The 10,560-nt window shown below is 59.1% G+C and overlaps 2 protein-coding genes across 3 annotated transcripts in view; one reads left to right on the forward strand and one right to left on the reverse strand.

Moving 5' to 3' along the window:
* The window catches only part of PNPLA6 (patatin like phospholipase domain containing 6), a 33,383-nt gene extending 23,692 nt beyond the window's left edge, over positions 1-9,691 (forward strand). The window contains 7 exon segments of the mRNA XM_058861752.1: positions 261-377; positions 3,708-3,856; positions 5,256-5,408; positions 5,997-6,113; positions 7,118-7,214; positions 8,182-8,273; positions 9,002-9,691. Of these exon segments, the coding sequence (XP_058717735.1) occupies positions 261-377; positions 3,708-3,856; positions 5,256-5,408; positions 5,997-6,113; positions 7,118-7,214; positions 8,182-8,273; positions 9,002-9,082 (806 nt within the window). The 3' untranslated portion in view covers positions 9,083-9,691.
* LOC131591311 (PE-PGRS family protein PE_PGRS16-like) lies at positions 1,550-3,791 on the reverse strand. 2 transcript variants are annotated; one of them, XR_009280314.1, is made up of 4 exons: positions 3,674-3,791; positions 3,308-3,555; positions 2,112-2,855; positions 1,550-1,685 (listed from the first exon to the last, which is right to left on the reverse strand). XR_009280314.1 is itself a non-coding variant. In XM_058861888.1 (4 exons), exons 1-4 carry the CDS (start codon positions 3,748-3,750, stop codon positions 1,707-1,709), a joined length of 594 nt encoding a protein of 197 aa, XP_058717871.1. In that variant the 5' UTR covers positions 3,751-3,785. The 2 variants fall into 2 exon arrangements, 1 of the variants encoding a protein (XP_058717871.1); XM_058861888.1 differs by lacking the exon at positions 1,550-1,685 and adding an exon at positions 1,707-1,866 and having other exon boundaries at positions 2,747-2,855; positions 3,674-3,785.
* Positions 9,692-10,560: the final 869 nt, after the last annotated feature.

Below are 10,560 nucleotides of genomic sequence, written 5' to 3' on the forward strand. Positions count from 1 at the left end.
GGCCACCCCCAAAAAACCACCAAAACCCCCCAAAAAACCACCAAAACCACCCCAAAACCACGTCCAGAGCGTCCACACCACCGGTCAGGGGCGCGCCGGGATTCCTCTGCCCTCCACGGGCGCCTCCCGTGGCGGCGCAGACGCGTCCCGGCGCGGGCAGGGCAGGGCGGTCACCGGGGGCGGCGGCGCGGCGGCGCTGACGGCGTTTCCCCGGTTCCGTTCCCGTTTTCCCGGTGCCGTTCCCGGTTCGGCCGGCGCAGGCTCGCTCTGGCGCTACGTGCGCGCCAGCATGACCCTCTCGGGGTACCTCCCCCCGCTCTGCGACCCCAAGGACGGCAACCTCCTGATGGACGGGGGGTACATCAACAACCTGCCAGGCAAGTGCGGCCGCCGCGGCTCCGGCGGCACCGCGGGCGCGGGGCGGGGGCTCGGCCGGCGCACGGACGCACGGACGGAACGGAACGGACGCACGGACGTCGCTCGCTCGGTGGGCTCTCGGTGGCTGCCCCGTGGGGTTTTTTTGGGGTTTTTTTGGGGTTTTTTTTTGGTTTTTTTAATGGTTGTTGGGTGGTTTTTTCCGGAACGTTCCGCGGTTTTTCCTGCTCGGGATCCATCCGTCTTGGTGGGTTTTCCCGTGCCGGGTGGGTTTCCGGAATGTTCCGTGGCTTTTTGTGGTCAGGATCCATCCGTCTTCCATCATCTTGATGCCTTTTCCATGCCAGGAAGTTTTCCAGAACATTCCATGGTTTTCCATGGTCAGGATCCATCCATCTTCCATCATCTCTTGGTGGTTTTCCCGTGACAGGAAGTTTTCCAGAACATTCCATGGTTTTCCATGGTCAGATCCATCCATCTTGCGTCCATCATGGATCATCTCTTGATGCCTTTTCCATACCAAGTGGTTTTCCAGAACATTCCATGGATTCTCATGGTCAGGATTCATCCGTCTTCCATCATCTCTTGGTGGTTTTCCTGTGACAGGAAGTTTTCCAGAACATTCCATGGATTTTCATGGTCAGGATCCATCCATCTTCTATCATCTTGATGCCTTTTCCATGCCAGGCAGTTTTTCCAGAACATTCCATGGATTTTCATGGTCAGGACCCACCAATCGTGGACCATCTCCTGGTGTTTTTTCCATGTCGGGTGGTTTTTCCAGGAAATTCCACGTTTTTCCACGTGCAGGGTCCATCTTTCATCCCTCCTCTGTCACCTTTTGATGTCCTCGGTGCTGGTCACCCCCCCTTGGGGCATCTTCATCTTCTGTCACCTCCTGGTGTCACCTCCTGGTGTCACCTCCTGGTGTCACCTCCTGGTGTTATCTGGTGTCACCTCCTGGTGTCACCTCCTGGTGTTATCTGGTGTCACCTCCTGGTGTCACCTCCTGGTGTTATCTGGTGTCACCTCATGGTGTCACCTCCTGGTGTCACCTCCTGGTGTCACCTCCTGGTGTTATCTGGTGTCACTTCGTGGTGTCACCTCCTGGTGTCCCCTCCTGGTGTCACCTCCTGGTGTTATCTGGTGTCACTTCGTGGTGTCACCTCCTGGTGTCACCTCCTGGTGTCACCTCCTGGTGTCACCTCCTGGTGTCACCTGCTGCTGGTCCCGGGTGCTTTCCCTGGTGATTTCCGTCCTTCACCTGCCTCGGTCTCCGTCCTGCGCCATCCCTGGGTGTCCTCGGTGACCTCCTGGGCCACCTTCACCCATCACTGTCCATCTCTGGACGTTCCCATCTCCAGGTGTCCTCTCTGTTCTCCCAGCACCTCCCTCCATCTCCTGATGTCCTCTGCAGGCTCCTCCAGGCCATCTCCATCCTCTTCACTGTGCAAACGACCTTCATCATCATCATCGTCATCATCATCATCCCTTGGTGTCCACCAGGACCACCTTCATCCACTTCCTTCATCATCATCACCATCATCATCCCTTGGTGTCCACCAGGACCACCTTCATCCACTTCCCTGGGGAAATGACCTTCATCATCACCATCATCATCATCATCAGGATCATCATCATCATCATCTTTCTTCTCCCTTGATGTCCACCAGGAACATCTCCATCCACTTCCTTCATCATCATCACCACCATCATCTCTTGGTGTCCTTGCTGACCATCTCCATCCTCTTCCCTGTGCAAATGGCCTTCACCATCATCATCATCATGAGGATCATCATCATCATCATCCTCCTCCTCCTCCCTTGATGTCCACCAGGAACATCTTCATCCATTTTATCATCATCACCTTCATCACCCCATGGTGCCCCCCAGGACCATCTCCATCCTCCTCCCTGTGGAAATGACCTTCATCATCATCATCATCATGAGGATCATCATCATCATCATCATCCTTCTCCCTTGATGTCCACCAGGAACATCTTCATCCATTTCATCACCTTCATCACCCCATGGTGTCCCCCAGGACCATCTCCATCCTCCTCCCTGTGGAAATGACCTTCATCATCATCATCATCATGAGGATCATCATCATCATCATCATCATCATCATCATCATCATCATCCTTCTCCCTTGATGTCCACCAGGAACATCTTCATCCATTTCATCATCATCACCTTCATCACCCCATGGTGTCCCCCAGGACCATCTCCATCCTCCTCCCTGTGGAAATGACCTTCATCATCATCATCATCATGAGGATCATCATCATCATCATCATCATCATCATCATCATCCTTCTCCCTTGATGTCCACCAGGAACATCTTCATCCATTTCATCATCATCATCACCCCATGGTGTCCCCCAGGACCATCTCCATCCTCCTCCAGCCCCAGGGGGTGTCCCCAGCCGTGTCCCCCCGTCCACCCCCTCTGACCCCTCCTGGAGGACACCTCCACCCTGGCTCGGTCCCCGTGTCCGTCTGTCCCCGTGTCCGTCTGTCCCCGCTGACCTCTCACCATCCCCGTGTCCGTCTGTCCCCGTGTCCGTCTGTCCCCGCTGACCTCCCACCGTCCCTGTGTCCGTCTGTCCCCGTGTCCCTCTGTCCCCGCTGACCTCCCGCCGTCCCCTCTGACCTCCCGCCGTCCCCGTGTCCGTCTGTCCCCGTGTCCCTCTGTCCCCGCTGACCTCCCGCTGTCCCCGTGTCCGTCTGTCCCCGTGTCCGTCCGTCCCCTCTGACCTCCCACCATCCCCGTGTCCGTCTGTCCCCGTGTCCGTCTGTCCCCGTGTCCCTCTGTCCCCGCTGACCTCCTGCCATCCCCGTGTCCGTCTGTCCCCATGTCCGTCTGTCCCCGCTGACCTCCCGCTGTCCCCGTGTCCCTCTGTCCCCGTGTCCATCTGTCCCCACTGACTGCTCTCCATCCCTGTGTCCGTCTGTCCCCGCTGACCTCCCTCTGTCCCCGTGTCCGTCTGTCCCCTCTGACCTCCCGCCGTCCCCGTGTCCGTCTGTCCCCGTGTCCGTCTGTCCCCGCTGACCTCCTGCTGTCCCCGTGTCTGTCTGTCCCCGTGTCCCTCTGTCCCCGCTGACCTCCTGCCGTCCCAGTGTCCGTCCGTCCCCGCTGACCGCTCTCCATCCCCGTGTCCGTCTGTCCCCGCTGATCTCCCACCGTCCCCGTGTCCGTCTGTCCCCGTGTCCGTCTGTCCCCGTGTCCGTCTGTCCCCGCTGACCTCCTGCTGTCCCCGTGTCCATCTGTCCGTGTCCCTCTGTCCCCGCTGACCTCCCACCGTCCCCGTGTCCGTCTGTCCCCGCAGCCGACATCGCGCGCAACATGGGCGCCAAGACCGTCATCGCCATCGACGTGGGCAGCCAGGACGAGACCGACCTGTGCAACTACGGAGACTCCTTGTCCGGCTGGTGGCTCCTCTGGAAGCGCCTCAACCCCTGGGCTGAGAAGGTCAAGGTGAGACCACGGGGGGAGGAGATGGAGGTGAGACCACAGGGGGAGGAGATGGAGGTGAGACCACGGGGGGAGGAGATCGAGGTGAGACCATGGGGGGAGAAGGTCCAGGTGAGACCATGGGGGGAGGAGATCGAGGTGAGACCATGGGAGGAGGAGATCGAGGTGAGACCATGGCGGGAGAAGGTCCAGGTGAGACCACGGGGGAGAAGGTCCAGGTGAGACCATGGGAGGAGGAGATCGAGGTGAGACCATGGGGGGAGAAGGTCCAGGTGAGACCATGGGGGGAGGAGATCGAGGTGAGACCATGGGAGGAGGAGATCGAGGTGAGACCATGGCGGGAGAAGGTCCAGGTGAGACCACGGGGGAGAAGGTCCAGGTGAGACCATGGGGGGAGGAGATCGAGGTGAGACCATGGGGGGAGGAGATTGAGGTGAGACCATGGGGGGAGAAGGTCAAGGTGAGACCACGGGGGAGAAGGTCCAGGTGAGACCATGGGGGGAGAAGGTCAAGGTGGCACCGGGGCCACCAGGGGACGAGGGCTGGTGGAGACAGGGCTGGAGAAGGATGGAGATGATCCTGGAGGACATCAAGGGGTGGTGATGGGGATGATGGTGAAGGTGATGATGACAGTGGTGGTGGTGATGATGATGATGATGGTAAGACAATAACAATGATGATGACAATAACGACGATGATGATGATGACTGTGACGATGATGACGAGTATGATGATGACCATGACCATAATCATGACAATGACCATAATGATGATGATGATGATGATGATGACCATGACCATGACAATGATGAAGATGATGACCGTGACCATGATGATGATGGCAATGACAATGACAATGATGATCACGACCATGACAATGATGAAGATGATGACCATGACCATGATGACAATGACCATGACGAGGATGATGATGATGACCATGATGAGGATGATGATGACCATGACAATGACCATGACAATGACGAAGATGATGATGATGATGACCATGACAATGATGATGATGACCATGACAATGACCGTGGCAATGACGAGGATGATGATGACCATGACAATGACCATGACAATGATGAGGATGATGATGATGATGACCATGACAATGACCATAACCATGACTATGATGATGACCATGACCATAATGATGATGACAATGACCATGACAATGACCATGACAATGACCATGACAATGACCATGATGAGAATGATGATGATGATGATGATGATGATGATGATGATGATGAGGATGATGGGGATGATGATGAGGATGAGGATGATGATGATGATGATGATGATGAGGATGATGATGATGATGATGATGATGAGGATGATGATGATGATGATGATGATGATGATGATGATGATGATGATGATGATGTCCCGTCAGGTTCCGGACATGGCGGAGATCCAATCTCGCCTGGCCTACGTGTCCTGCGTGCGGCAGCTCGAGGTGGTCAAGTCCAGCTCCTACTGCGAGTACATCCGGCCACCCATCGACCGCTTCAAGACCATGGACTTCGGCAAGTTCGACGAGATCTACGTGAGTCGGGGCCGGGGGGGCGGGCGGGGGGCTCCGAGGTGGGGGTCGGGGTTCTTGGGGTCATGGTTGGGGTTCTTGGGTCATGGTTGGGGTTCTTGGGTCATCACTGGGGGTTCTTGGGTCATCGTTGGGGGTTCTTGGGTCATCATTGGGGTTCTTGGGTCATCATTGGGGTTCTTGGGTCATGGTTGGGGTTCTTGGGTCATCATTGGGGTTCTTGGGTCATGGTTGGGGGTTCTTGGGTCATGGTTGGGGGTTTTGGGGTCATCATTGGGGTTCTTGGGTCATGGCTGAGGTTCTTGGGTCATGGTTGGTGTTCTGGGGTCATCATTGGGGTTCTTGGGTCATCATTGGGGTTCTTGGGTCATGGTTGGGGGTTCTTGGGTCATGGTTGGGGGTTTTGGGTCATCATTGAGGTTCTTGGGTCACACTTGGGGGTTTTGGGTCATTGTTGAGGTTCTCAGGTCATCATTGGGGTCATTGTTGGGTGGTTTTGGGTCATTTTTGGGGTTTTTGGGTCATGGTTGGAGTTTTTGGGTCGTTTTTGGTGTTTTTGGGTCATTTTCGGTGTTTTTGGTCACCCTGCAGGACGTGGGCTACCAGCACGGCAAGGTGGTGTTCGAGGGCTGGAGCCGCGGGGACGTCATCGAGAAGATGGTGAAGGATCGGCGCTCGGCCGACTTCTACGAGAGCAAACGCATGGACGTGAGCCTGGGGACAGCTGGGGACACCTGGGGACAGCTGGGGACAGCTGGGGACAGCTGGGGACACCTGGGGACACATAGGGACACACCTGGGACACCTGGGACAGCTGGGGACACACCTGGGGACAGCTGGGGACAGATGGGGACACCTGGGGACAGATGGGGACACACCTGGGACACCTGGGACAGCTGGGGACACACCTGGGGACAGATGGGGACAGATGGGGACAAACCTGGGGACAGATGGGGACAGCTGGGGACAGATGGGGACAGCTGGGGACACACCTGGGGACAGCTGGGGACACCTGGGGACACACCTGGGGACAGCTGGGGACACACCTGGGGACATCTGGGGACACCTGGGGACACACCTGGGGACAGCTGGGGACACGGGGGCAGCTGGGGACAGCTGGGGACACACCTGGGGACATCTGGGGACACCTGGGGACACACCTGGGGACAGCTGGGGACACCTGGGGACACACCTGGGGACAGCTGGGGACACGGGGGCAGCTGGGGACAGCTGGGGACACACCTGGGGACACACCTGGGGACAGCTGGGGACACCTGGGGACACACCTGGGGACAGCTGGGGACAGATGGGGACACACCTGGGGACAGCTGGGGAGGGACACAAGGGCCACATGTGTTTAGGTGTCACCTCAGGTGTCCCCCAGGTTCTCAGGTGTCCCCCCAAGTGTCCCCCAGGTTCTCAGGTGTCCCTCAGGTGTCCCCAAGTGTCCCCCCAGGTTCTCAGGTGTCCCTCAGGTGTCCCCAAGTGTCCCCCAGGTTCTCAGGTGTCCCCTCAGGTGTCCCCAAGTGTCCCCCAGGTTCTCAGGTGTCCCTCAGGTGTCCCCAAGTGTCCCGCAGGTTCTCAGGTGTCCCCCCAAGTGTCCCCCAGGTTCTCAGGTGTCCCCTCAGGTGTCCCCCCAGGTTCTCAGGTGTCCCCTCAGGTGTCCCCAAGTGTCCCCCAGGTTCTCAGGTGTCCCCCCGGTGTCCCCTCAGGTGCTCACCTGTCCCAGCGCCGGTTTCACCGACCTGGCCGAGATCGTTTCACGCATCGAACCCGCCCAGCCCTACCTGAGCGACGGCTACGGCGACGGTGACAGCGGGGACGGGGACAGCGGGGACGGGGACAGGGGACAGTGGGGACGGGGACAGCGGGGAGGGGACAGGGGACAGCGGGGACGGGGACAGGGGACAGCGGGGATGGGGACAGGGGACAGCGGGGACAGCGGGGATGGGGACAGTGGGGACGGGGACAGGGGACAGTGGGGACAGCGGGGACGGGGACAGGGGACAGCAGGGACGGGGACAGGGGACAGCGGGGACAGCGGGGACAGCGGGGACGGGGACAGCGGGGATGGGGACAGCGGGGACAGAGGGGACAGCGGGGACGGGGACAGGGGACAGCGGGGACGGGGACAGCGGGGACGGTGTGAGGGGGGCATGGATTTGGGTCTGGGGTCCAGGTTTGGGGTCCAGGTTCGTGGCTGGATTTGGGGCTGGATTTGGGGTCTGGATTTGGGGCTGGGGTCTGGATTTGGGTCTGAGGTCCGGATTCGGGTCCAGATTTGGGGCTGGGGTCCGGGTTTGGGTCTGGGGTTTGGGTCTGGGGTCCAGATTTGGGTCTGGGGTCTGGATTTGGGTCTGGGGTCCGGGTCTGGGTCTGGGGTCCGGATTTGGGTCTGGGGTCTGGATTTGGGTCCGGGTTTGGGTCCGGATTTGGGTCTGGGGTCCGGATTTGGGTCTGGGGTCTGGATTTGGGTCTGGATTTGGGTCTGGGGTCCGGATTTGGGTCCGGATTTGGGTCTGGGGTCCGGATTTGGGTCCGGGTTTGGGTCTGGGGTCCGGATTTGGGTCCGGATTTGGGTCTGGGTTTGGGTCTGGGATCCGGATTTGGTTCCGGGTTTGGGTCTGGGGTCCGGGTTTGGGTCCGGGTTTGGGTCTGGGGTCTGGATTTGGGTCTGGATTTGGGTCTGGATTTGGGTCTGGGGTCCGGGTTTGGGTCTGGGGTCTGGATTTGGGTCTGGGGTCCGTGTTTGTGTCTGACCCCGCGCCGCTCCCAGAGGAATCCGATTACCTGACGGAGTTCGAGGACGAGGGCCCGGAGTCGCTGCGGGGCGAGGAGGACGCGGCCGAGTGGGGCAGCGCCGAGGCCGTGAGTGACCCCAAAAATGGGGAGGGGTCCCAAAGGTGCCCTGAGCCCACCTGGGGGGGGGAGGGGGGCACGGGAACCCCAAAAAACGGGATTTGGGATTTTGGGGATTTTTGGGGTTTGGGAATTTTGGGATTTGGGAATTTTGGGATTTGGGATTTTGGGGATTTGGGATTTTGGGGATTTGGGTTTTGGGGTTTTGGGGGTTTGGGGTCCCAGGGGGGACCTTGGGGACAGCCAGGATCCCCCAGGGGCTGAGTTCTGTCCCCACCCCAGTGTCCAGAAAATGTCCCCAAGGTGTCCCCAAGGTGTCCCCGAGGTGTCCCCAATCCCCCCCAGTGTCCCCAAGGTGTCCCTGAGGTGTCCCTGATGTCCCCCAGTGTCCCCAGGGTGTCCCCAATGTCCCCAAGGTGTCCCCAGTCCCCCCCAAGGTGTCCCCAAGGTGTCCCCAATGTGTCCCTGATGTCCCCAATGTGTCCCTGATGTCCCCAAGGTGTCCCCAATGTCCCCAAGGTGTCCCCAAGGTGTCCCCAATGTCCCCAAGGTGTCCCCAATGTGTCCCTGATGTCCCCAATGTGTCCCTGATGTCCCCAAGGTGTCCCCAAGGTGTCCCCAAGGTGTCCCCAATGTCCCCAAGGTGTCCCCAATGTCCCCAAGGTGTCCCTGATGTCCCCAAGGTGTCCCCAAGGTGTCCCCAAGGTGTCCCCAAGGTGTCCCCGATGTCCCCACAGGAGGAGGAGAAGCCCCTCGGGCACCGCCCGAGCGCCGCCGGGACCCCCCCGCCCCCCCCCGGGGACCCCGATGGCTTCTGAGGCACCGACGGTGACACCGACGACCCAAAACGTCCCCAAAACGTCCCCAAAATGTCCCCTCGGTGTCCCCAAACCTGGGGGACCCCCCCTCCCCCCCGTTCTAGCACTTTCTACGGGGCCTGGGACCCCCCGTGTCCCCCCCAATGTCCCCAGTGTCCCCCCCCCGGCCCTGGGGTGACACTGGGGGGTCTCGATGTCCCCTCAGTGTCCCCGGGACCCCTCAATGTCCCCGGGGGGGGGTCCCGATGTCCCCCCAATGTCCCCAACGTCTCCGGGGGGATCTCAGGACCCCTCAGTGTCCCCTCAGTGTCCTTGGGGGGTTCTGGGACCCCTCAATGTCCCCTCAGTGTCCCCTGGGGGGTTCTGGGACCCCTCAATGTCCCCTCAGTGTCCCCTGGGGGGGGTTCCGGGACCCCTCAATGTCCCAAATGTCCCCTGAGGGGTGGGGGAGGGGTCCCGATGTCCCCTCAGTGTCCCCAATGTCCCCCCCGCCGGCCTCGGGGGCCGCTGCTGTAAATGTTCCTTTCTCGGTTCGTTTTTTTTTTACCGGTTCTGACCGCACTCCGGGCCGGCTGGATGGGTCATTAATTATAATTAATTACTGATTAATTATTGCGTCACGGCCCGCGAGCGGGGGGCTCACTTCGTATTGGGTCTGATACCTGTCAATCAAGAGATCTCAGCCAATCACAGCTCTCACAGCGGCGGGGGGCGGGGCATCGCCTCACGGGGCAGCGGCGGCTCCGTTCCCGCTCCGGGCCCTGTCCCGAGGCCGCGGCGCTGCCGGGGCGGTTTCCGGAGCTTTTCCCGGGCGGGGGTCGCGCTCCCGGTGCCGCCGTTAAGAGCGTCTGGGGGTCCCCGGTGCCGCCGTTAACAACGTCTGGGGGTCCCCGGTGCTCTCCGGTACTTACGGCTGCTCAAGGCTCCCGCGTTCCCGCCTCTGTGGCTATGGCGCTTCTAATTGGTCCGCTCGGCTGTCACTCAGTGCTCGCAGCCAATCACAGACGGGTACTTGGCGTTCCCGCCTTTGCGGCGATGGCGCTTCTCATTGGCCAGCGCGGCTGTCACTCATCGCTCTCAGCCAATCCCCGCGGGGCAGGGGTGCGACCCCGGAGCTCCCACAGGATTCGCGGCCATTCCCATTTTTTGGGTTTAATTCCCGGATTTTCGGTTTAATCCTCAATTTTCTTAATTCCTGGATTTTCGGTTTTAATTCCCAGCTTTGAGGTTTAATTCCCGCCTTTTGTGTTTAATTCCCTTTTTATTTTGTTCATTTCCCAATTTTTTTTTGGTTTAATCCCCTCTTTTTTTTTGTTTAATCCTAAATTTTTGAGTTTAATTCGCAATTTTTGTGAATTTCAGGATCCACAACCCCACCCCCAAAATCCAGGCAATTTTTATTTCCTCCCATTCCCATTTTTCCCTCCAAGCAAAAAGAATTCCAAACTCTTTCCACACCAAAAAAAAAAAAACCTCGC

The sequence above is a fragment of the Poecile atricapillus genome, chromosome 39, assembly GCF_030490865.1.
Source record: "Poecile atricapillus isolate bPoeAtr1 chromosome 39, bPoeAtr1.hap1, whole genome shotgun sequence".
Classification (NCBI taxonomy): Eukaryota; Metazoa; Chordata; class Aves; order Passeriformes; family Paridae; genus Poecile; species Poecile atricapillus.

Bases quoted from the DNA above. Each gene is read 5' to 3' on its own strand.
- LOC131591311 (XM_058861888.1), bottom strand. From the start codon at position 3,750: ATGGCGATGACGGTCTTGGCGCCCATGTTGCGCGCGATGTCGGCTGCG. The intron at 2,856-3,307 runs GTCAGTGGGGAC...GGACCGAGCCAG, and splicing joins GGACACAGGGATGGAGAGCA to GGTGGAGGTGTCCTCCAGGA. The intron at 1,867-2,746 runs GTGATGATGATG...GTGGACACCAAG, and splicing joins GTCCTGGGGGACACCATGGG to GGATGATGATGATGACGATG.